This window comes from Helianthus annuus, chromosome 12 (assembly GCF_002127325.2).
Source record: "Helianthus annuus cultivar XRQ/B chromosome 12, HanXRQr2.0-SUNRISE, whole genome shotgun sequence".
Lineage (NCBI taxonomy): Eukaryota > Viridiplantae > Streptophyta > Magnoliopsida > Asterales > Asteraceae > Helianthus > Helianthus annuus.
This window is the reverse complement of record NC_035444.2, coordinates 113,478,319-113,504,112: the sequence shown is the minus strand read 5'-3', so window position 1 is coordinate 113,504,112 and position 25,794 is coordinate 113,478,319. Positions and strand designations below refer to the sequence as shown.

At 38.0% G+C, this 25,794-nt stretch overlaps 1 protein-coding gene, 10 long non-coding RNA genes and 1 other non-coding gene across 12 annotated transcripts; 11 read left to right on the top strand and 1 right to left on the bottom strand.

Annotated features, from left to right (window-relative positions):
• Positions 1-3,045: 3,045 nt before the first annotated feature.
• Positions 3,046-3,151, bottom strand: LOC118485168. The gene has a single exon (XR_004875473.1). It is a non-coding gene; the product is annotated as a small nucleolar RNA R71 (small nucleolar RNA).
• Positions 3,152-12,421: 9,270 nt separating this feature from the next.
• On the top strand, positions 12,422-13,176 carry LOC110896935. Its single transcript, XR_002568293.2, has 3 exons — positions 12,422-12,870; positions 12,968-13,035; positions 13,118-13,176. It is a non-coding gene; the product is annotated as an uncharacterized LOC110896935 (long non-coding RNA).
• A 78-nt stretch (positions 13,177-13,254) lies between these two features.
• LOC110896936 lies at positions 13,255-13,710 on the top strand. Its single transcript, XR_002568294.2, has 3 exons — positions 13,255-13,404; positions 13,502-13,569; positions 13,652-13,710. It is a non-coding gene; the product is annotated as an uncharacterized LOC110896936 (long non-coding RNA).
• A 78-nt stretch (positions 13,711-13,788) lies between these two features.
• On the top strand, positions 13,789-14,244 carry LOC110896937. Its single transcript, XR_002568295.2, has 3 exons — positions 13,789-13,938; positions 14,036-14,103; positions 14,186-14,244. It is a non-coding gene; the product is annotated as an uncharacterized LOC110896937 (long non-coding RNA).
• A 78-nt stretch (positions 14,245-14,322) lies between these two features.
• LOC110896938 lies at positions 14,323-14,778 on the top strand. The gene is made up of 3 exons (XR_002568296.2): positions 14,323-14,472; positions 14,570-14,637; positions 14,720-14,778. It is a non-coding gene; the product is annotated as an uncharacterized LOC110896938 (long non-coding RNA).
• An 81-nt stretch (positions 14,779-14,859) lies between these two features.
• LOC110896939 lies at positions 14,860-15,312 on the top strand. Its single transcript, XR_002568297.2, has 3 exons — positions 14,860-15,006; positions 15,104-15,171; positions 15,254-15,312. It is a non-coding gene; the product is annotated as an uncharacterized LOC110896939 (long non-coding RNA).
• A 78-nt stretch (positions 15,313-15,390) lies between these two features.
• Positions 15,391-15,846, top strand: LOC110896940. The gene is made up of 3 exons (XR_002568298.2): positions 15,391-15,540; positions 15,638-15,705; positions 15,788-15,846. It is a non-coding gene; the product is annotated as an uncharacterized LOC110896940 (long non-coding RNA).
• A 77-nt stretch (positions 15,847-15,923) lies between these two features.
• LOC110896941 lies at positions 15,924-16,379 on the top strand. Its single transcript, XR_002568299.2, has 3 exons — positions 15,924-16,073; positions 16,171-16,238; positions 16,321-16,379. It is a non-coding gene; the product is annotated as an uncharacterized LOC110896941 (long non-coding RNA).
• A 78-nt stretch (positions 16,380-16,457) lies between these two features.
• Positions 16,458-16,913, top strand: LOC110896943. Its single transcript, XR_002568300.2, has 3 exons — positions 16,458-16,607; positions 16,705-16,772; positions 16,855-16,913. It is a non-coding gene; the product is annotated as an uncharacterized LOC110896943 (long non-coding RNA).
• A 78-nt stretch (positions 16,914-16,991) lies between these two features.
• LOC110896944 lies at positions 16,992-17,447 on the top strand. The gene is made up of 3 exons (XR_002568301.2): positions 16,992-17,141; positions 17,239-17,306; positions 17,389-17,447. It is a non-coding gene; the product is annotated as an uncharacterized LOC110896944 (long non-coding RNA).
• Positions 17,448-17,540: 93 nt separating this feature from the next.
• Positions 17,541-18,163, top strand: LOC110896945. Its single transcript, XR_002568302.2, has 4 exons — positions 17,541-17,675; positions 17,773-17,840; positions 17,923-17,979; positions 18,079-18,163. It is a non-coding gene; the product is annotated as an uncharacterized LOC110896945 (long non-coding RNA).
• Positions 18,164-23,486: 5,323 nt separating this feature from the next.
• On the top strand, positions 23,487-24,545 carry LOC110893234 (putative F-box only protein 15). Its single transcript, XM_022140350.1, has one exon. The coding sequence runs from the start codon at positions 23,487-23,489 to the stop codon at positions 24,543-24,545; it is 1,059 nt and encodes a 352-aa protein (XP_021996042.1).
• Positions 24,546-25,794: the final 1,249 nt, after the last annotated feature.

Here is a 25,794-nt window from a genome sequence, read left to right as displayed (position 1 = left end):
GTAATACACATAAAGCACATAACATTTCATAAAAATCATTAAATAGTAAACTTTCACATAAGCACGTAACGTTACAAGATAAGTCTAAAGTACGAGTTGTCACACGTCTGTAGTAACCCGCCAAACCCAAGAATTGGCGTATTTCCGTTGGTGTATGCGGTGCAGGCCAGTTCCTGATCGAATCTACCTTGGATGGATCGACATGAATCCCCTCCTTTTTTACCACATGGCCTAAGAAATGGACTTCACGAAGCCAGAAGTCGCATTTTGAAAACTTGGCGTACAGTTGTTCCTTTCGAAGAAGTTCCAAGATAAGTCGTAAGTGCTGCTCGTGTTCCTCCTGACTCTTGGAGTAGATCAGAATGTCGTCGATGAAAACGATGACGAACTTGTCTAGATAGGGTTTGCACACCATGTTCATTAGATCCATGAAAACTGCAGGCGCGTTCGTAAGCCCAAATGGCATGACTAGAAACTCGTAATGACCGTAGCGAGTTCTGAATGCTGTCTTGGAGACTGACGGGTGGTCCATTGGACAACCCTTTATGATGCTAAAACACAAGTTTATCCCCCATTTATGTGCGTAATTATCTTGAATTAGGTAACTACGGTTGTCTATGTCTCAGGTATGGCTTGGAGGTTTAAAGAGAGAAAAATGCAGCTTTAGAAGTTCTCGAATCGAACGGGTTGGAGGTGTGGAGCAACAGAAGAACAAACCACAAGATTCAGGCTGCCACCGTAAATTATGGTCCCTCCGTAATTTACGGTGGACCTGAAAATCATTTGTTTCCCACCGTAACACAGACTATTCACACCGTAACACTTTTATGTTCACCGTAAATTACGGTGATGCCGTAATTTACGGTGGAGTCTGCGAGAAAACTTGTAACTGCCACATTTAAGTTAGTTTGATGGGGTCTTTTCATCATTCCTCATCATTGGACGGTTTTGGATCATCTTGGGGGCGAATTTTGGCTGCTTACTTGGGTTTTGAACAATTCGTATCATCCGGTTTGTATTTTCGATTCGTATGAACATTTGTTTGATTATGATGATGATTCACCAAGCCATGTCCGGCTAAACTTTTCGGTGATCATCTTAGGTGATGGTTTCTTGAACTTTTGTGTGTTTTATTTCTGAATTTCTAGAATGATAACTTGCGTTGCTTGAATATCATGGTGTATGTTTGATTGCTTATAACTTGTTAATCTATATTGCAATTTCTAGTCTTAATCGTACGTTCTTGGTGCCGTTGGCAATCGAGATATCACGGGAAGGGTTAGGGTTGGTTATTGATTAATTGGTTATCGGGAAACAACCTCGCGTTTATATAATCCGAGTACTTTTATCACTTCAATCACTTATACACGAGTTATGTCTATGTAACTCTTTCTAGTTGGAATTACACACAACTGTTTAAAGAAACTGAAACCTAAGGTGATCATTGTTCTCTCCTAATCTGTTTTACAACCAACATTTGATTTGAAATTAGTTTTGAATTTAGTCTTCTAAAACAACAATCCAAACTCTTGAATTTTTATTCCTGCAATTTAGTTTAATTTTAGTTTAAGTACAAAGCTATACAATTGACATACCTTCCACATACTCCCTGAGTTCGATACCCTCTTACCACTATCTATAGTTGTTTGGGGATTAAATTTGCGTGACCCACGACATCACGTCAAATTTTGGCGCCGTTACCGGGGAGTAGTGCGAAACGTGTGTTAGTTTAATAGTTTTGTTTGTTATTTTCGGGTTTACGTTGGTTGTGTTTAGTGTGCAGGTACTTCAGGTGTTTGCATACTAGAGGCTCTCACAGGTCATCACCGCTATCGTTTGATCCTGAAATTGAAAGAACGTTAAGACAAAACAGAGTTTTAGTGCGAGAAAACAAAATCATTGGTTCACCCACTTCACCCATCACACCGAGAAACATCATGGCTGATTCTCAAATTCCACCTACAACGGGTCAATCATCCTCAACTTTTATACCTACTTCTACCCAACCATCACCAAACACCACATTACCTAATACCACCGCCGAATTCACACCATCCAATGTCACCCAACCAATCACCACTCAAGCTGAACCTGCCATCACCTACAACCCATCCACCACAATCCCACCATTATCCCACTTCTTTCCCCCAACTACGGGTCAATCATCATCCACCTTCACAATTGCACCCAATTCAACTATTGTGCATACTACTTCATCTTTTAGACCACAACAAGAATAATCGGGTTTTCATTATTCGACCATCCCATTTGGGCAAACTTCGGGAATTCAAGGAGATGGTTATGATGAAGGATTTGAAGATTTTGAGGGTTATGAAGAGGATGGGTATTTTTATGGAGGTTATGGTGATCAAGGAGATTTTTGATACATTCAATGTCAATCTCAAGGGATGGCAAGTGTTGGTGGAATGCCGCAACAACAACTTATACCACAACACATTCGGCCAAGACCACAAGGGCCACCAATGCCACAACCTATCCCATTGCAACAAGTCCGGCCACAACATGTACAACAAAAATTTCAAAGACCACCTCAACGCCCACCGATGCGACAACAACAGTTTCAACAACCAATCGCACCACAAGGGCAAGTACCAAGGCCAAATGGTCCTATTATTCCAAGAGGTAGGTAATCACGCAAAACCCTCCACCGGTGTGAAAATGTGAGGGGCATTGAAGCACATTTTCGGCCGGTAATCACGCAAAACCCTTCACCGGTGGTCATTCCTCATAATGATCAAGGGCGAACATTTGAAGTAAGAACCAACTCTTTGCAAAGTCTACCAAAGTACAAGGGGTTGGCAACGGAGGAGCCTTACTTTCATTTAGAGGCTTATGACTCGATTTGCAACACTCTTGGGAGTCAAGGGTCTTCGGCTGATGATATTAAATTGGTTTTGTTTCAATTTTCCTTGGAAGATAAGGCGAAGAAGTGGTTTTACACGTTACCTTCGGCATCTATATATACATGGGGGGAGATGCAACAAACTTTCTTGGATGAGTTTTACACCGCCCAAAAGACCAACGATGCAAGGAAGGGGTTGAGAAGCTTCCAACAACAACATGGTGAGATGTTTCATGAGGCATTCGAGCGTTTCAACATGATGATTAAAAACTGCCCTCATCATGGAATTGAATTGTGGGAGTTGATGAATGCCTTTCACGAGGGGTTGAGTGCCGAAGACGCACGTGATTTGATGTCTATCACCGGAGGGACTTTTGGAACAAACTATGAGAACGATGATTGGGAGTTCTTGGAAAGCATGGCAACTACATCAAAAAGGAAAGCTCAAGCTTCAAGAAGAGCCCGACCGACCACTACCCGACCGCAAGTGCACGCCATAGATGATGGTAATGTTCAAACCACTAACCAAATTTATGATGTTTGTGCTTTGTGTAATGAAATAGGTCATGCGGCTGAAAATTGCCAAGGGATGTTGGACGGGCAATACGAGGAAGTCCATGCAGTTCAAGGTCAAGGTCAAAGTCAAGGAGGAGGTGGTAGGAACTACAACAACATGAAATCTAATACCTACCACCCCGAGTTGAGAAACCACCCGAATTTTAGATATGGGAACCCTTCAAATCAAGCAAACCCAAATTTTCAAGGTAGCCAAGGTAACTTTGGTTCACGCCAATCTTACAATAACCAAGGTGGGTACCGAGGCGGAAATAACCAAGGTTATCAAAAGCAATACCAAACGGGTCAAGAACAAGGGGGGTCTTCGGGTGGAAACGAGGTGATGGAGATGCTAAAAAGCATGCAATTGGAGATGCAAAAACGGAACCAACTTGATGAAGTGCGAATGCAAAAGGATGAGGTTCGTGATAAAAGCATCCAATCACTAACAACCCAAATGGGTCAATTAGCAACCGATGTGGCGGAGTTGAAGAAAGGTAAGGGTCAACTTCCAAGCGACACTAAGGTAAACCCTTCACATGGTTCGTCATGAGGTAATGTTAATATTAATCATGTTAGTGTTTTAAGAAGTGAGAAGGAATTTAAAGCCAATTTGTCACCCGAATTGGTTGAGGGGGTAGTTGAGGATGTCACGGAAATTGAAAGTGATGATGAAATTTCACCGGTTAAACCAAAAGAAACAAGTGTTAAAAAACCGGGTTTGGGTGAAAATGAAAAGAATGACAAAGTTGAGGGTGAACCGAGTCAAGTCCCGTTTCCATCGGCCTTACTTGACCAGGGAAAGAAAAATTTTATTGTGTCGAGAGGTCCTCAAAAAGAGGAGATGTGGCTCATGTTTAAACAAGTAAAAATAAATCTCCCACTCCTCGATGCAATAAAACAAGTCCCCGCTTATGCAAAATTCTTAAAAGAATTATGTACACAAAAAAGGCAAAACAAGAAGAAAGTGCCTAAGCGGGTAGATTTAACCGGGCAAGTGAGTGCGGTTTTAAATGGGGAGCTTCCTCCTAAGCTCCAAGATCCGGGCACGCCATTGATTAATGTACAAGTTGGTAATTTTCAAATGGCTAAGGCGTTGCTAGATCTTGGAGCCGGAGTTAGCATTTTACCGGGGGGCTTATATGACCAATATGACTTTGGTCCGTTAGCAAGGGTGGAGACAACGGTTGTTTTGGCCGATTTGTCTCATAAGTTGCCTCGGGGTATGGTTCAAAATGTAATTGTGAAAATTGATGAGTTTTATTACCCGGTGGACTTCTTAGTCTTGGATTACTCATCGGCGGACCCTAAGCAACAACAAAATATAATCTTGGGTCGGCCATTTTTAAGCACCGCACATGCTATTATTGATTGTAGATTTGGTACAGTTGATATGGCTTTTGGAAATAGAAAAATGCGTTTGAATGTTTTTACTAACAATTCTAATGCTAACGGTGTTGATGAGTGTTTCATGGCAGACATAGTAGATGGATGCAACCCGCATGAGTATGAGGAGGATGGTTTGGATATTTGCCTGTGTGACTTTTCTGAACAGGTACATGCTTATGCACTCCGAGTTGAAGAGGAAGCACAAGATGCTATGGCATTGAAAGAAGGTAGACCACCATGGACCCACCAATTCGAGGGTCTACCGGTGGAGATCGATTCGGGTACAAAACCATCATTGGAGGAACCACCAAAGTTGGAGCTCAAAGACTTGCCGAACCATTTGAAGTATGTATTCTTAGGGGATAATGACACCTTACCGGTCATTATTGCCTCTAATTTGGAGTTGGCACAAGAGCAAGCATTGATGGAAGTTTTAAAGGAGAACAAGGGTGCTATTGGATGGACGATTGCCGACCTCAAAGGAATTAGTCCATCCATTGTCATGCATAAAATCATCACGACCGAAGATGCCAAACCGACACGAGAAGCTCAAAGGCGGTTGAACCCGAACCTAAGGGAGGCAGTTAAAAAGGAGGTAATTAAATGGTTGGATGCGGGAATCATCTATCCGATTTCGGATAGTGCTTGGGTGAGTCCCACCCAAGTTGTGCCTAAGAAGGCCGGCATTCAAGTAGTCAAGGATGAAAGTGGTGAACAAATTGCCACCCGACCGGTTATCGGGTGGCGTGTATGTATTGACTACCGAAAATTGAATGCCGCCACTTCTAAGGACCATTTCCCGCTACCTTTCATTGACCAAATTATTGAGAAATCGTCGGGTCAAAAATATTATTGCTTTTTAGATGGGTATTCGGGTTACAATCAAATCGCCATACACCCGGATGACCAACACAAGACCACTTTCACATGTCCATATGGCACCTTTGCCTTTAGGCGAATGCCATTTGGCTTGTGCAATGCTCCGGCAACCTTCCAACGATGTATGATGAGTATATTCTCGGACATGGTTGGAGAGTCGCTCGAAGTATTTATGGATGACTTCTCCATTTTTGGCACCACTTTTGATGCTTGTCTCAACGAATTACAAAAGGTTTTAAAAAGGTGCGTTGAGAAAAATTTAGTGCTAAGTTGGGAGAAAAGTCATTTCATGGTGCAAGAGGGCATTGTGTTGGGCCATGTGATTTCTGAAAGGGGGATGGAGGTGGATAAGGCAAAGATACGGGTAATATCATCTTTGCCACCTCCTAAAAATGTTAAGGGTGTAAGGTCATTCTTGGGACACGCGGGTTTTTATAGACGTTTCATTAAGGGTTTTAGTGTTATCACCAAACCCTTATGCAACTTGTTATTAAAAGATATCCCATTTGATTTCACTAACGAGTGTATGCAAGCTTTCACTGTTTTGAAGGAACACTTGGTCAAGGCGCCTATTTTGCAACCACCCGATTGGTCAAAGCCGTTCGAGATAATGTGTGATGCGAGCGACACCACTATTGGTGCAGTTTTGGGTCAACGGGTTGACAAGAAACCGGTGGTTATTTACTATGCAAGCAAAACTTTATCCGAAGCACAACTTAACTACACCACAACCGAGAAGGAATTACTAGCGGTGGTGTATGCCTTGGATAAGTTTCGCTCGTATATTTGGGGAAGCAAGGTAGTGGTTTGTTCGGATCATAGTGCGGTCCGGTACTTGATGGAGAAAAAGGATGCGAAGCCACGTTTGATTCGGTGGGTCTTATTATTACAAGAGTTCGATCTAGAGATCCGAGACAAGAAGGGAAGTGAGAATGTAGTAGCAGATCATTTGTCTCGGATTCCGGTGGAAGGGACCGATGATGTGAGTGAAATCAATGAAAGTTTCCCCGATGAGCAACTTTTAGCCGTTTCCACTTTCGTTGCACCGTGGTATGCTCATTATGTCAACTATTTAGCCACGGGTGCCATTCCAACTCATTGGACCAAAAAGCGTTGACAACAATTCATGGTCCAAGTGAAGCAATACATTTGGGATGAGCCGGATCTCTTCAAGATCGGACCGGATCAAGTTATACGGAGGTGTGTGCCCGAGACGGAAGTGTTGGAAATCTTGACTCATGCCCATTCGTTCGCTTGCGGGGGTCATTTTAGTGGGCACAAAACAGGCTATCGGGTTCTTTCTTGTGGGTTTTATTGGCCCACCATTTTCAAGGATGCAATTGAATTCGCCAGAAATTGTATAAATTGTCAAAAGATGGGAAGCATATCGAAAAGGGATGAGATGCCATTACAACCAATCTTGGTTGTAGAGATATTTGATGTATGGGGTATAGACTTTATGGGTCCATTCCCGAATTCGAATGGCTTTCTTTACATTTTGGTGGCGGTGGATTATGTCTCGAAGTGGATTGAGGCTATTGCAACACGAACGAACGACCATTCGGTTGTTTGTAAATTTGTTCAATCCAACATCTTTTCTCGCTTTGGAATCCCGCGGGTTATTATAAGCGATGGTGGTTCGCATTTCAAGAACTTCAACTTTGGGAAATTATTGAAGAGGTATAGCGTGAACCATCGAGTTGCCACACCTTACCATCCGCAAACGAGTGGACAAGTCGAAGTGTCCAATCGTCAAATCATAGAGATTCTCATGAAGACGGTAAGAACGGATAGAAAGGATTGGTCGAGTAAGTTAGATGATGCTTTGTGGGCATACCGAACGGCCTACAAGACTCCTATTGGCACAACACCTTACCGGATGGTGTATGGTAAGGGTTGTCATTTGCCAATGGAGTTGGCGCATCGGGCAGATTGGGCGATCAAGACAGTCAACGCGGATTACGATGAGGCGGGTAAGTTGAGAAAGTTGCAATTGTGCGAGATAGAAGAGATTCGAGATGAGGCGTACGAATGTGCATCGGCTTATAAAGATAAACTCAAGAAAGTGCATGATGCGAAATTGCGAAAGAAAACGTTCGAAGTGGGGCAGAAAGTTTGGTTGTACAACTCGAGATTGAAAATGTTCGCGGGCAAGCTTAAAAGCAAATGGATGGGTCCGTATGTTATTCGAAGAGTTGGGAGATTTGGTGATGTAGATATCCAAGACGAGCAAACATTGAAACAACAAACGGTGAACGGTCGCCGCTTGAAGCCGTACTTGGAGGGAAATGACATCAACAACTTGGAGCTTGACAAAGCGGGCTACATCTTGCGCCCGGTCGATGAGGAACAACCATGAGAGGCCCAGGTTCGGTAGTGTATATAGTAGTATTTTGTTTTGTTTTGTTTTGTATAATTTGCACAATTGCCATAGTTCCTCGAAGTCCGTGTTCGAAACAAGTGTGGGGATGTTCGGGTCACGAATTGCTCTTACATTGTGTTGAGGACAACACGGGATTTTTGAGGGGGTAGGGTAATTTTTACAAGTTTTGAAAAAATTAAAAAACATAAAAAATCGAAGAAAAAAAAATCTAAAAATTTTCACATAAAAAACCTCAATTTTTGGCAAAGCAAAGATGCCTAGTGTCCACCGTAAATTACGGTATGGCCGTAAATTACGGTGGTTGTTAAAATCTTTTGGGCTTTACGGTACAACTCTACTGAGTTACGATGGATAATTGATGTTTAGTGTTCACCGTAAATTATGGTCAGACCGTAAGTTGGAAATGTTTGGGTTTTACGGTAGAAGTCTACTGACTTACGGCGAAGAACACATGTCCAGGTCTCACCGTAAATTACGGTGAGACCGTAATTTACGGTGTGGAGATTTTTTGCGTCCTACGTTTGGGGTCCGCTTGTATATAAAAAAAACATAAAAACGAAAAGTCACGTGAGTTAACCCCAGCCACACATATTCTTTTCATTCTACATTCTTCCATCACCATCATCTTCTTCTTCTCAAGACCCACCACAACCTCCATAGCTCTTCTACCTTCAATCTTTCATAATTCCTTCAATTTTTGCCCAAATCAAGTGAAATTTTAGTCTAACTTGGCTAATTTTTCACAAGCTTGTTGATTTTGACGAGAGATTTAGGAGAAAACACTGTTTTGGGTATGAATCTCAAACCCTAGTTCGAGATTATTTGGGGGTTTTGGAGTTTTTGGTTTCACAAGAACTCTTCCATCTTGAAACAAAGGTATGAAAGCTTATTTTGTTATATTTTGGTGCTACATTGTGAAAAGTAAGGTGATTTAGGTTACTTGCTCATGCCCACTTGCTTGTTCTTAGATATGATTATGAAAGTGATTATTTGAACATGGTTTTGGTTGTAGATGTAGGATTTGTGATTAAAGTAGTGAACTTTTGGGATGTTCTACATTGTAGAGACACCATGCCCGATTTTTGAAAAATTCTTGATATACTTTTGGTTCACTAACATCTACAACCATGATAACAAGCAAGTGTGGGGATGTTTTGGAAAAGAGGGTTTAATTTGGTGTTTGCTTTTGTTGCTTGTCTCATGTGTGCAGGAAATGGCTAGGACAAAGGAATAAGCGGGATCGAGTTCATCTTCATCAAAAGGCAAGGGCAAACAAAAGGAACAACAACCAAGAAAGAGGCAGTATATGGGTAGAGTAAGTGAAAGCGAAAGTGAAGGCGAAGAGGAAATGGAGTTAGATCCGAGTGATAAGCCGGTGTGGAACTCGGGGTCTTTGGATGATCAACCCGAGGTTTGGCAGCCAACACTTCACCATGATTGCATGAATAAGTTGAAGAACAAGGCAGCCGCTTTCATTTGTGAAAAAGAAGTTGATGAGCCTCAATTTGGCTAGTTCGGGGTGTTCGCTAAATTTCGCGCTCTAGGTTGGGAGGGGGCGCTTAAATGCTTCGACAAAGACAAGAGTAACCTGTTCATGACAGAGATACAAGAGTGGATGGCAACCTTGAAATGTCACAACTTTAACAAGCCGTCACAGATGAAGTTGATTGGAGAGGTACATGGGGTACCGGTGGAGATGTCATATGACACACTGAAGAAGCTTGGGAAGTATGACAGTCTCCCATCTCGTGAGTACATGGTTCCCACACTTGATGACCTATTGCTTAAACCGGAAAAGCATGTTCGATGGAATGATATGTTGGCAGCATTGTTTTTACCCGGTAGATACAGTGGTATTCTATACCGGAAGAATTTGAAGATAGAAGCTAAATTGTTGCATACAATCTGCCTTCTCAATGTCATTCCAAGAAGGGGAGACAAGGAACTGGTGAGGTATCCGGAGATACCTGTTCTTTATTCGTTGATGCATGGGGCTCCACGTTTCCCGATACGTTACCTTATCATGCATCACTTATGGATCAGCCGGAATAAGTATGGAAGAGACATCGTCCCGTATTGTCGAATAATTACGGGATTGATGAAACAACAGAAGGTGATAACATCCGAAGATCGAGGTTTGACAAAAAGGCACCAGCCTTTTACATTGGATAGGTTGGGGAATGTTTGGACGTATACTCAGTCGGAACGTTATCATAAGTTGAAGTCGGAAGGTCAAAGGTGGAGGGCATTAAAGTTGGGTGCACGAGAGTTGTTACCGGGAGAGCCGGATGAGCCGGAAAGTGATGAAGAAGTAGTTCCAAGTGGAGACGAGGACTATGCGGACGAGCCGCATGGTGGTGAAAATGTTGGTCAAGGGGGTTACGGTGGAGGTCACGGTGGTATGTTCTATGACTATGCGCAACAATCTTATGAGCCGGGGTGGGCTTATAGTGGTACAATGCAAGAGGTAATTGAAAGTCAACGTCCGCCGGCATCTGTTTTTGATACATGGTCGGGGTCGGAGAGGTCGTTGTTCGATCAAAATACGAGGAATAGCGCAAGTATAGAGCGGTCGTTAAAACATAGCTTCGATCGCCAAGAGGCATGGAACCGTACCTTCGCATACTCTAGAGAAGTGGACACTAATAATAGATATCAGGATGATCAAGTGAGGCGGATGCATGCGGATTGGCATGCCGGAAGGCCGGTTGTTGAGGATCCACAACATGTGGACTATGCCTCATTACCGCCTTATGATGGTAGCATCTCATATCCGACTCCACCACTTCACCATTCTCAATGGCTTGACCCAAGGCAACAGGAGGGAGCGCAACAACAAGCAGGGAGTAGCAGCGGCACATTCGAATTTGGAGAGTGGAATGACATGATGTCATCCATCTTTGGACCTCCAGGACCGCGCTACTATTAATCAGGTGGTACTCTCTCTTTTGTATAGTTTGTACATATTTGTGGTTTTATGTTGATTATGGTTGGGAGGATGGGTGGTGTATGTTTGTTTTGATTTGTTGGGTTGGTGTTGGTTGGTGATGTCGTGTTTTAAAAAAAAAGAAGAAAAGCATAAAAAAAATATAAAAAGAAAAATACAAAAAAAAGAAATTTGGGGTTTGAGTAAAAAAAGGCTTTTGTTGATGTTGATTGAGTTAGTGATCAAAGCCTCCCAAAACCATACATTGGGGTCAATGTATCCCAAGTGTGGGGATGGGGGGAATTTTTGGAGTTTTTGAAAATTTTTGAGCCTAGCGAAACGATGTGAAAAGTTGAACGCCCTAATTTAGCCCCAAATAATGCACCGGCAACCCTTGATACCTTTTTCATTCTTGGTGAGAGTTGTAGCCACACTTGTACATAAATAATGATTGTCTTCGATGAGAGTGGCTACGGGTGGGGGTGCATTAGAACTTGTGCTTGAATGCGATTTGAGTCCTTAGTTAAACATGAATGTAGAAAGGATAAGGGCATTTAGGAAAGCCTCGTCATAGTGTGTGCGAGTGTGGGATTTGGGGGGTTGGACCTCATTAATTATATATATGAGCTTGGTAGTGAGAGGGGCGGGGGTTTGGACATTTAGTTGCCCATTTTGTGCCTTTAAAGCTTATCATTTGTTCCCCTTAACTACTTACTTAAAAGTTTACCCAAATTTGACCCGGTCTTATAGTGTTAAGTGATAGTATTAGTAGTTTGTTAGTTTGAAGTAGATATGGTTAATGCTTGATTGTATGGTTGTTTGAAAATATGTATATATATATATATATATATATATATATATATATATATATCTGTACTACTTTATAAAGCATATAGGAAGGATAGAATGGTCTTTTGCCACTTTACAACTCTTTAAAGCCCATTGTACAAACCTCTTAAGCACAAGTGTTGAAAACTTGTTTTCAACACCTGATGATACCACGCGGATCTTAGCGGATCTACTTGACCCGGTTTTTGTTTGATGGATCCAATATATTCGTATTATCACAGTTTACAACCACAATTTCATCCGCCGCTCCACATTTCTTTCACTTTCTAAACCCTAGATCCTCCACCGCATAACTGAAGCACCTCCACCGCATAACTGAAGCACCTCCACCGCACCTCCACCGCACCTCCACCGCTCATCCATGGAACCTGTCTTTGCCATCACCGTCTTCTCCCCTTTCATCCATGGAACAGGTCATGTTTTTAACCCTATTTTGTACGTTTTTTTTTTAATCTTTGTCAGATCTGTGATAATACTTTTAGATCTGTTTTAATACTTTTAGATTTGTGATAATACTTTTAGATCTGTGATAATACTTTTAGATCTGTGATAATACTTTTAGATCTGTGTTGGTTTTGTGATTATTTTAATATTCTGTGAATGGATCAACATTAGGGCTTTTTGTTTGATAATTAGGGCTTTGTCAGATCTGTGAATGGACCAATTTTAATTTCTTGCATTAGGGCTTTGTCAGATCTGTGATAATACTTTTAGATCTGTTTTAATACTTTTAGATCTGTGATAATACTTTTAGATCTGTGAATCTGTGATAATTCTTTTAGATCTATGATAATACTTTTAGATGTGTGATAATACTTTTAGATCTGTGTTGGTTTTGTGATTATTTTAATGTTCTGTGAGATTTATAGAGAAAACGTAATTTCTGTTTCATAATTAGGGCTTTTTGTTTGATCTAATCGGTTACTGAATTATGGTTTTGTTTGTAAGGAGAATCCGATTGCAAGCTCACCGGCGAAGGAAGCATACAGGAATCGGCTGGCGGACAGCCTCAACATGGGAGTTATGGTGAGTGCATGCACATACCAAATAGTCATCGCTTAATATGATTTAAATTTGAATCTCTCTAATTAAAAGTAGTTTTGCTGTTACTTTGTTTTTTTAGGATTGGTTTGATCCAATTGCTGATTCGACTACTAGCCATCTCGATCTGATTCCCCACATGGTTTAGGGGTAATTGATTTTGTTTTTGACGTTTAAAGGTTTTAAAAATCATTGAATTTTGTATTAAATGGGAATTTCGACATCATTTCAGGAGAAGTTTAAAACAACAGGACTATGGAAGGATATACGGTGCTACATTGACAGTCAAGTGAGACCCCATCTCTTTGTTTAAAGTTCAAACACATAATTTGTTTTCAGTTTTTAATTTTCAATGAATTATACGAAAACGTAATTTCTGTTTCATAATTAGGGCTTTTTGTTTGATCTAATCGGTTACTGAATTATGGTTTTGTTTGTAAGGAGAATCCGATTGCAAGCTCACCGGCGAAGGAAGCATACAGGAATCGGCTGGCGGACAGCCTCAACATGGGAGTTATGGTGAGTGCATGCACATACCAAATAGTCATCGCTTAATATGATTTAAATTTGAATCTCTCTAATTAAAAGTAGTTTTGCTGTTACTTTGTTTTTTTAGGATTGGTTTGATCCAATTGCTGATTCGACTACTAGCCATCTCGATCTGATTCCCCACATGGTTTAGGGGTAATTGATTTTGTTTTTGACGTTTAAAGGTTTTAAAAATCATTGAATTTTGTATTAAATGGGAATTTCGACATCATTTCAGGAGAAGTTTAAAACAACAGGACTATGGAAGGATATACGGTGCTACATTGACAGTCAAGTGAGACCCCATCTCTTTGTTTAAAGTTCAAACACATAATTTGTTTTCAGTTTTTAATTTTCAATGAATTATACGAAAACGTAATTTCTGTTTCATAATTAGGGCTTTTTGTTTGATCTAATCGGTTACTGAATTATGGTTTTGTTTGTAAGGAGAATCCGATTGCAAGCTCACCGGCGAAGGAAGCATACAGGAATCGGCTGGCGGACAGCCTCAACATGGGAGTTATGGTGAGTGCATGCACATACCAAATAGTCATCGCTTAATATGATTTAAATTTGAATCTCTCTAATTAAAAGTAGTTTTGCTGTTACTTTGTTTTTTTAGGATTGGTTTGATCCAATTGCTGATTCGACTACTAGCCATCTCGATCTGATTCCCCACATGGTTTAGGGGTAATTGATTTTGTTTTTGACGTTTAAAGGTTTTAAAAATCATTGAATTTTGTATTAAATGGGAATTTCGACATCATTTCAGGAGAAGTTTAAAACAACAGGACTATGGAAGGATATACGGTGCTACATTGACAGTCAAGTGAGACCCCATCTCTTTGTTTAAAGTTCAAACACATAATTTGTTTTCAGTTTTTAATTTTCAATGAATTATACGAAAACGTAATTTCTGTTTCATAATTAGGGCTTTTTGTTTGATCTAATCGGTTACTGAATTATGGTTTTGTTTGTAAGGAGAATCCGATTGCAAGCTCACCGGCGAAGGAAGCATACAGGAATCGGCTGGCGGACAGCCTCAACATGGGAGTTATGGTGAGTGCATGCACATACCAAATAGTCATCGCTTAATATGATTTAAATTTGAATCTCTCTAATTAAAAGTAGTTTTGCTGTTACTTTGTTTTTTTAGGATTGGTTTGATCCAATTGCTGATTCGACTACTAGCCATCTCGATCTGATTCCCCACATGGTTTAGGGGTAATTGATTTTGTTTTTGACGTTTAAAGGTTTTAAAAATCATTGAATTTTGTATTAAATGGGAATTTCGACATCATTTCAGGAGAAGTTTAAAACAACAGGACTATGGAAGGATATACGGTGCTACATTGACAGTCAAGTGAGACCCCATCTCTTTGTTTAAAGTTCAAACACATAATTTGTTTTCAGTTTTTAATTTTCAATGAATTATACGAAAACATAATTTCTGTTTCATAATTAGGGCTTTTTGTTTGATCTAATCGGTTACTGAATTATGGTTTTGTTTGTAAGGAGAATCCGATTGCAAGCTCACCGGCGAAGGAAGCATACAGGAATCGGCTGGCGGACAGCCTCAACATGGGAGTTATGGTGAGTGCATGCACATACCAAATAGTCATCGCTTAATATGATTTAAATTTGAATCTCTCTAATTAAAAGTAGTTTTGCTGTTACTTTGTTTTTTTAGGATTGGTTTGATCCAATTGCTGATTCGACTACTAGCCATCTCGATCTGATTCCCCACATGGTTTAGGGGTAATTGATTTTGTTTTTGACGTTTAAAGGTTTTAAAAATCATTGAATTTTGTATTAAATGGGAATTTCGACATCATTTCAGGAGAAGTTTAAAACAACAGGACTATGGAAGGATATACGGTGCTACATTGACAGTCAAGTGAGACCCCATCTCTTTGTTTAAAGTTCAAACACATAATTTGTTTTCAGTTTTTAATTTTCAATGAATTATACGAAAACGTAATTTCTGTTTCATAATTAGGGCTTTTTGTTTGATCTAATCGGTTACTGAATTATGGTTTTGTTTGTAAGGAGAATCCGATTGCAAGCTCACCGGCGAAGGAAGCATACAGGAATCGGCTGGCGGACAGCCTCAACATGGGAGTTATGGTGAGTGCATGCACATACCAAATAGTCATCGCTTAATATGATTTAAATTTGAATCTCTCTAATTAAAAGTAGTTTTGCTGTTACTTTGTTTTTTTAGGATTGGTTTGATCCAATTGCTGATTCGACTACTAGCCATCTCGATCTGATTCCCCACATGGTTTAGGGGTAATTGATTTTGTTTTTGACGTTTAAAGGTTTTAAAAATCATTGAATTTTGTATTAAATGGGAATTTCGACATCATTTCAGGAGAAGTTTAAAACAACAGGACTATGGAAGGATATACGGTGCTACATTGACAGTCAAGTGAGACCCATCTCTTTGTTTAAAGTTCAAACACATAATTTGTTTTCAGTTTTTAATTTTCAATGAATTATACGAAAACGTAATTTCTGTTTCATAATTAGGGCTTTTTGTTTGATCTAATCGGTTACTGAATTATGGTTTTGTTTGTAAGGAGAATCCGATTGCAAGCTCACCGGCGAAGGAAGCATACAGGAATCGGCTGGCGGACAGCCTCAACATGGGAGTTATGGTGAGTGCATGCACATACCAAATAGTCATCGCTTAATATGATTTAAATTTGAATCTCTCTAATTAAAAGTAGTTTTGCTGTTACTTTGTTTTTTTAGGATTGGTTTGATCCAATTGCTGATTCGACTACTAGCCATCTCGATCTGATTCCCCACATGGTTTAGGGGTAATTGATTTTGTTTTTGACGTTTAAAGGTTTTAAAAATCATTGAATTTTGTATTAAATGGGAATTTCGACATCATTTCAGGAGAAGTTTAAAACAACAGGACTATGGAAGGATATACGGTGCTACATTGACAGTCAAGTGAGACCCCATCTCTTTGTTTAAAGTTCAAACACATAATTTGTTTTCAGTTTTTAATTTTCAATGAATTATACGAAAACGTAATTTCTGTTTCATAATTAGGGCTTTTTGTTTGATCTAATCGGTTACTGAATTATGGTTTTGTTTGTAAGGAGAATCCGATTGCAAGCTCACCGGCGAAGGAAGCATACAGGAATCGGCTGGCGGACAGCCTCAACATGGGAGTTATGGTGAGTGCATGCACATACCAAATAGTCATCGCTTAATATGATTTAAATTTGAATCTCTCTAATTAAAAGTAGTTTTGCTGTTACTTTGTTTTTTTAGGATTGGTTTGATCCAATTGCTGATTCGACTACTAGCCATCTCGATCTGATTCCCCACATGGTTTAGGGGTAATTGATTTTGTTTTTGACGTTTAAAGGTTTTAAAAATCATTGAATTTTGTATTAAATGGGAATTTCGACATCATTTCAGGAGAAGTTTAAAACAACAGGACTATGGAAGGATATACGGTGCTACATTGACAGTCAAGTGAGACCCCATCTCTTTGTTTAAAGTTCAAACACATAATTTGTTTTCAGTTTTTAATTTTCAATGAATTATACGAAAACGTAATTTCTGTTTCATAATTAGGGCTTTTTGTTTGATCTAATCGGTTACTGAATTATGGTTTTGTTTGTAAGGAGAATCCGATTGCAAGCTCACCGGCGAAGGAAGCATACAGGAATCGGCTGGCGGACAGCCTCAACATGGGAGTTATGGTGAGTGCATGCACATACCAAATAGTCATCGCTTAATATGATTTAAATTTGAATCTCTCTAATTAAAAGTAGTTTTGCTGTTACTTTGTTTTTTTAGGATTGGTTTGATCCAATTGCTGATTCGACTACTAGCCATCTCGATCTGATTCCCCACATGGTTTAGGGGTAATTGATTTTGTTTTTGACGTTTAAAGGTTTTAAAAATCATTGAATTTTGTATTAAATGGGAATTTCGACATCATTTCAGGAGAAGTTTAAAACAACAGGACTATGGAAGGATATACGGTGCTACATTGACAGTCAAGTGAGACCCCATCTCTTTGTTTAAAGTTCAAACACATAATTTGTTTTCAGTTTTTAATTTTCAATGAATTATACGAAAACGTAATTTATGTTTCATAATTAGGGCTTTTTGTTTGATCTAATCGGTTACTGAATTATGGTTTTGTTTGTAAGGAGAATCCGATTGCAAGCTCACCGGCGAAGGAAGCATACAGGAATCGGCTGGCGGACAGCCTCAACATGGGAGTTATGGTGAGTGCATGCACATACCAAATAGTCATCGCTTAATATGATTTAAATTTGAATCTCTCTAATTAAAAGTAGTTTTGCTGTTACTTTGTTTTTTTAGGATTGGTTTGATCCAATTGCTGATTCGACTACTAGCCATCTCGATCTGATTCCCCACATGGTTTAGGGGTAATTGATTTTGTTTTTTACGTTTAAAGGTTTTAAAAATCATTGAATTTTGTATTAAATGGGAATTTCGACATCATTTCAGGAGAAGTTTAAAACAACAGGACTATGGAAGGATATACGGTGCTACATTGACAGTCAAGTGAGACCCCATCTCTTTGTTTAAAGTTCAAACACATAATTTGTTTTCAGTTTTTAATTTTCAATGAATTATACGAAATGTGACACTCTTATTGTGCAGCTCTACGGTTTGTAGGTTGAAGTTTGCTTAACACGCTTCAACCGTCGAACTTGGTGCGGCTCAATTGAATAAGGAATGAAGTAGGTAATGTAGCTAGAATCTTGGCAGAAGGAAGCGACTGGAGTTTGTTTTTTAAGGTATTTACCGATTTTATTTACTTAATATTTAATGCATCTTTCCTGTTGTCATCGTATAACGTATTTATTTGTTCATGAGCTTTTTGTTTCTTGCCCCTTCTCCTGCAGGTAGTAATTTCAATCTATCTTTTCAAGTTGCTTGTGGTGAACAACTTTCCCACATCAATGGGAGTAGGTATGATTTTTGCTCTTTTTCTCATTGCTTCATGCTAGGTGCTTGGCCGGTTAGGCGGGCTGTGTAACGGGCCAAAACTACGGGCAGGTCGACCCAAAACACGTTTCGAATGGTTTTGATAAATAATTAGGGTGTCCAATATAAGCACAGATTTTGTATCATTATTATAATATACTACTTTGATTAAACTGATTCAAAAATTTTATGTACTAAAAGTACACTTTGCACGGCTGTCGACCTATTTGACTTGCTTGCCACATTTTTTTAGCTAATTTATTGTTTGACCCGTTAGATATAAACATAGTAGGAATTGGATCGACCCGTTTGTAAGTGTTTGACCCGTTTGCTGTTACTTTGTTTTTTTAGGATTGGTTTGATCCAATTACTTTGGTAGTCTATATAATTTGTGTGCTTTATAATGGTCTTTTTTGTATTTAAAGAAACTAACTTTGTTATTCTATTTTAACCATGAAGCATGATGGTCTGTTTTGGTTTCTTATGTGTGTTATATTTGTATTTTTAAGCTTGATTCTTTAGGGGATTTAGGGGAAAAATTAAAGATTTTGTGTGTGGAGATATAATTAGTTATATGTGTTTTTATGTTTTGATTATGCAGATTTGAAATATTATAAAAATTCAACTGGCTTTGTTTTACTGTTGTTTCGAATTTTGAAATAAGAATCTAGGTTAAAAGCTATATAGTTTGTGTGCTTTATAATGGTCTTTTTTTGTATTTAAAGAAACTAACTTTGTTATTCTATTTTAACCATGAAGCATGATGGTCTGTTTTGGTTTCTTATGTGTGTTATATTTGTATTGGATGTGAAGTGTGTTTAGTTAGAATCCAACTTCAACTTATAATCCAAAGACAATTCAAAAAGCAAGTCATGTCAGTAGCTTTTCTTTGACTGTTGTCCTTTTTGTTTTTTTACTACTTACCACTTCTTTACATGTCAACCTTTTCAACAACCAAGTCATATCAGTATCCAAGATTTTACTGTTGTCTCTTGCTTGGTTCAGTGTCTATAAGTACACAAACCCTCAACTACACTCAACTGACTGCTGCTTTTACATCTACAGCTGTAAAGCAACATTTTACTGTTTTGTGAAAGAGAGCATGCTTGCTTCAGTCTCTACAAATACTTCATCAAGCTCAACACTATACAATCACTCAACTCAGACGAATTAAACTTTCACATTGTAAGTTTATCTCAGTTGAACTAAATCCTACTTTTAAGTCTTGCATCAATTAAACCTTCAAAACATCAACCTAACAACTTCTATTTTACTTCGATTTCAGAATATATTGACTCTTTGCATCTGGATCTTGCGTTGTTCCTCGGCTCTCACATCAAGGTTTCACATTTTTTGTTGGCTTTTTACATCTGCCTCTTGCATTATTGTAAGTTCTTCCAAATTTCTTGGTTTTTTGATCTGTATTGTTTAACTGCCTCTTTGTTTTTTGGGCTGTTGATATGTACCAGTGACTCATGTGTTGGTTTTATTTTTCTTTCTTTCATATTTGCTGTTTGCTGTTTCATATTTTTCTTTATTTATCATATTTGCTGTTTGCTGTTTATGGTATGCATATTGCAAAATCACCCTCTTCTGGTATATCAAATATATTAGTGTTCGTTCTTTTATTAAATATATTAGTGTTCGTTCTTTGATAAAAAAGAATAATTCAGGTATATCAAATATATTAGTGTTCGTTCTTTTTTGGGTTCAATTAAAAGGATTTAACTGTCCACACTGTATAGCCTGGAATAGGTTATACAACCCCCTTCCAACACACACATAGTTTGCAACAATGAAAAGTTTAAGTGGGCTGGAACATGATTTATCTCACTAATATTTTCATAAAATAAATTTAAAACCACAAATTATTTATGTAATTATAGTCGCTAATCACAACTTCTGAAATAATGAACATCATGTGTTGGTAGGGATCAAAGAAGGCTGTTGTCTATTGATGGGCTGAGCTGTCATACAAATGTGCGTGACTGGAGTTTTTTTGGCAACCAGCTCCACACCAGTGACTACATTATTTAGTTGCATGATAAACACAATCACACAAACGATGCATATAGTCACAAAAATAACAACATTAATACACCGCTATTAATCTACCCGACCAATTAATCATACCTTTCATATACATATAATTAAGTTAAAATATTTATTTTAGTTGTTATATGTTATTGTTCTTTTCCTTGTATGAAAATATCTTTGAAAAAGAATGTCACCAACTCACCTAAGTGAAGTATGTGTAAAGTATGGAAAAAAGATTTGACACGTTTTTTTGTAATGGACTTGACACATTAAACGTTTAGGTTTTTAATTTCTTGTTCTAATTTCTTTGTGTTTTGTTGAGTTGTTAATTTGTTTCTAAAGTTAAATCGTTTTAAATCGTTTTATACAGTCAGTTAAATCTTTTATTTAATATATACATATATATATTGTTCTTTTCTATATATATATAACATAAGTAATGATTAAGAAAATAACCTGAATTAAAGGATCATCACAAGCACTATCAATCAATCGTCCCCGTCCAATTAAAACAGAGTAAATGTGTCCTATGTACAAGCTCAGCCACTTCCTGTAGTAAAAAGGAAACGCCTTTTAACTTAAGTATAGCCGGAGGATTACAACACATATGAGCTGTCATACAAATGTCCGTGACTGGAGATAAACTAAAAACTGAAATGATGTTATGGTGTGTATACTTTTCAACATATTTATATACAAGTATACATATGTTGGTGTTACGGTGGGTTTACTTTTTTTTGCGAAATACATACAAGAGTCGCCATTATGAATTCTTATATTGCTTAACATATTGAATCAATAGCATGCTCAGTTAGGTGGGCATTATGAACTCTCAGATTTGATTTACTGACTGATATTGAATTTTTTTTATGGTCAAACACTTAAGAACTCAAACACTATCAATCAATCGTCCCCGTCCAATTAAACAGAGTAAATGTGTCCTGTGTACAAGCTCAGCCACTTCCTGTAGTAAAAAGGAAACGCCTTTTAATCAAACTATTTTTATTTGCTTTAAAATTGATCTTTATATACAATCAAAATTGTATTTTTCAGTTTATAAATCACTCCAAACAAATATCAATTGAGAGGTATGGGTGGTGGTTATCCAATTCCTATTGAACCACAAGGATCAACAAACCCAACTCTGGTGTCAAACCCACCTCCGGTGTCAAACCCACCTCCGGTGTCAAACCCTCATCCGGTGACAAACCTTGAACACGATGATCCATTTGGTTGGACGGATGAAGAGTTGAATTGGGCGTATGACTATACATTCGCTCAACTACAATTTGGTGGACTACAAATTGAGGAGGGGTATCATCGTCCGGTGGCAAATACTCCTAAACTGCCTATGCATCCTCCACCTTCAAACCCCCCTTATGTGGAAAACCACAGTCAAACACAAGAACTACCGAGCTGGGCTGAAGGGTATGAAACTGACCCTGGGGCGGTTTACGAACCACCATTGGATGAAGAAATGGTTTGGGAACCTTAGAACAACTTTTACATTTCCTGTAGTTTTTTTTTCTCGAATTAGTTTGAATCTTAATTATGTAAGTTTTAATTATGTATTACTTTAAATTTAAATTTGTTGTTGTTTAATTTTAATCATGTTTTAGTTTAAATTTAAGTTTCTGGAATTTTTATTTTTTTAGTTAACTAACATTAAACACTTAATAGGATATGTCTGATCATTTTTCCGTTGAAGAATTTTCATCATTGACAAATGATAGAGCATGGTATAATATAATCTTTGTTAAGGTGGAGTTTATTTGGCATGACGTGGATGAAAAGAGATTAGTGGTTATTTTTCTTGATCAACACGTAAGAACATTATTTTAATTTACTTTGTGTTATACGAGTAAGCGTTTTTCCACCACTAAATTTCTTTTCTTTTTAGAGACAAAAAATTGTTGCGTTCGTACCACAACATTTGATACACATATATAACGACGCGGCATTGATGGGTGGTTTTTTTTCCTTAAATCATTTCCAAATTGAGAATCTCAAATATCATGAGTACCCAAAGTACCAGAATTACGTGTTAGTTTGGTCCGAGAAAAAAATTGTCATCAACGAATATACAAAGCTTTCTTCACTTATGCTTACGATTCCAAGGGGTGCTATTTTATATCCGTTGGTCCCTTCCATTATAGAATTGAAGCATGACAGGAGATCTCAAAAAATTATTGTTGGTACATATCCGACACTCTATCTATATTTTTTTATTAAATATATAAAAGTTTATATATGTATGTATAATATAGTGTATACGATTTGGGTGATTTTGTTATAGATGTGGTTGGGAGAATAATAGAAGGCAAACGTGATCGATGTTGTTTTGAACTTTCTCTTCGAGATAAGACGTAAGTTATTATTTATTATTAACATATTACAAACATAATATTTACATTATATGTAAGTAAATATTATTATTAGCAGAAGTTTAATCCAAAATCGTAATATACAGTGGTCACACAATACAAATGTTTTTGTCCGCCCTGAAGCCTTCCGATGTTATACATACCATTCGAGCCGTGCAACAAAAGTCTATCATATATGTATCGCGTGTCAAGTTGGTTCATCTACCAGATAGTATGTTATGATTTACACATCAACATTCTAAAAATTAGTTAGATTTAATGGCTCATGTAATTTAATAAAAGTTATATTTTATTTGTTATTTCAGTTAATATTTTGAAGTCTACGGAGTTGAGTACGATTACGTATGAACCAGATATGGTCGAGGCACGGGATATTTAAATTATGGATCGTTATCCAAGTTTGTGTTTAAGTTAGAAACATTTGGTGTTGTTATATGTTTAGTTGTTGAATATTAAAGTCTCTCTTGATGTTTCTTATTTTGCTTTTTTTTCCCCTCATATTGAAGTAATTGTAGAAGTATATTTTACTTTGTCTAATCTTATAATATGATATTACAAGTATGTTATATTACTTGCTTTACACGTATTTTTCACCTAACTATAATCTTCTTAGATTGGACAACTAAATAATCATTGTCTATGTTAAACGAAGGTATAACCATGGCTGACCTTCCTGTTCATACAATCGTGTTTGAGATATTAACGAGGGTGCCAGCGAAGGATGTAGGTCGTTCTAAGAGTGTATGTAAGCAATGGTACGCGTTACTGTCAACACAAGATTTCGTAAGGATACATTGTTCTCGCTCATTAGTTTCATCTAATCAGAGAGTTCTACTAATTGACGACCTAACATGCTCTGTTCATCCGATCATCTTTCAATCCAATGACTATGGGCCAAGCTCCATAGTTACATTTCCATTCCATCACCATAATAATGATGTCTCAATACTTTCACATTTGAACGGATTGTTGTGTGTTTGCTTGAATCATACATACAAGCTGCTTCTTTGGAATCCAACAACTACTGCTTTCAAGCATTTGTCAACCCCTGATTCTCATGGATTCTATATAAATAACCTTGATGCCATTGGTTTGTACGTTGACGCTGACGATGATTACAAGGTCTTGCATATAAAGCGTAGGAGTGGTGTACTTGGTGTCTATGTTTATTCTAGGGAAGTAGACTCTTGGAGAAGTATTCCTTTCATAACAAGACAAGAGTACCTAAGCCCTCATTTCAATTGGTCAGCTGGCACATTTTGTGGTGGTACTCTATATTTCACTGTTTGCGAATGTTGGGTTGGAGGTACGAATGTGGTGATTTGTTTTGATGTTAATTCGGAGCAGTTCAAGGAGATAAGCTTTCCACCCGTTCCTTCTACAGGAATGGTTCAAGGTGTTTTAGTGAATGTAAAAAATGAGCTTCACATGTTTGCTAGCACTGGCATGTTTGAGATGACAATTGACCTATGGACGCTACAAGGGGATTACTGGATTAAGGACTTATCATGTCCTCCGATCCCCCCGATATCATTGTCATTGTGGTGCGATATAACACATTATGTGACAAATGGTAATTGGTTTGTGATGACTAAATTAGGGAAGTTGTTTACAATTGAAATGGATATGAAGCCCTTCGAATGTTTTTATCCCGTTACTTGGTTTCGAGGTTTTAAGGGTGCGGTGTTTGTGGAGACCATTGTTTCACCAAGTATTTAGTTTGGCTTTCACTTAATGTTATCATTATGTATGTCAATATTTTAAGGATTTGTGTTTTTTTTTCTCTAAGTCATGATATTCGGCTTAAGTCATGTATTTTAATGTTATCATTATGTATTTCAATTAATCGCATCCTTATTTGCTTCCAGAAATTACCAGGAAGTGTTGTCTACCAGGAAGTGTTGCGTGATTAATTAATCGCATCCTTATCAAAAAGAAGGTAAGTTAGTAGATGTTGTGCCTTATTTGCTTCCAGAAATTACCTTTTAATTACTATTTTAAATCACTGTAAGTGTCTAACATTTTTTTTATGTGTTGAAATCTGGTACAGTAGAGGAGAAGATGCAAGAAAGTCATAAGCGAACGGATGTATTGGTAAAACAGGAAGAGATACAAGAGACTCCCCACATTTTGTTTTTATTGTTTTGTCCAGCTACTTGACTATTTTGAACTCTTCTTGTTTTTAATTACATCTACTTCCTTGTTTTGTACTCTTCTTGTAGAAGATCACCAAAGAATCGATAAACTAACAGAAAAACCAGTGCCATCATATCACGAATAAGAAAACTAACTTAAGTACTATACAATATATTACGAGACGACGGATAAACTAACGGTAAACAATTATACTATTGTAAATTGCCACTCCCGCCGCATCGCGCGGGTACGTGACTAGTATATATATATATATAGAAAAGCAATTAAAAAAAAGAAAAAAAGAAAAAAAAAGAAGTTTAATTGTCTTGTATATAGTAGTTTGTTTGCTTGTTTGTTTGTTTATGTTTGTAATAAAAAGATCGGGTCGAATTTTCGCTACTTCATATATATTCCATTCCCTACCTATACACCTAGCCGCGTTACAACCTTGAAGTCCCATTGATTTGCATTCATGTTTGACCCATGTTAGGAGAATGATCGATTTAGGTACAAGCTTATGATTGTGCAACCACCCGTTTGCCTAGTGTGTGTCTAGCTTATCTTTGCTAGTTTTCACTTGTAGCCGAGAGGAGAGAATTAGAGAGGGGTGCATTGCTTGGGTGTTAAATGGGGGTTAGTAAAGAGATTGCATGTTTTTCTTGGGTTAATTTGATCACCTGTTTTGAAGTTGTTTTGATGAGTTGCTTGGGACAAGCAACGGGTAAATGTGGGGATGTGACGGGTGGTCCATTGGACAACCCTTTATGATGCTAAAACACAAGTTTATCCCCCATTTATGTGCGTAATTATCTTGAATTAGGTAACTACGGTT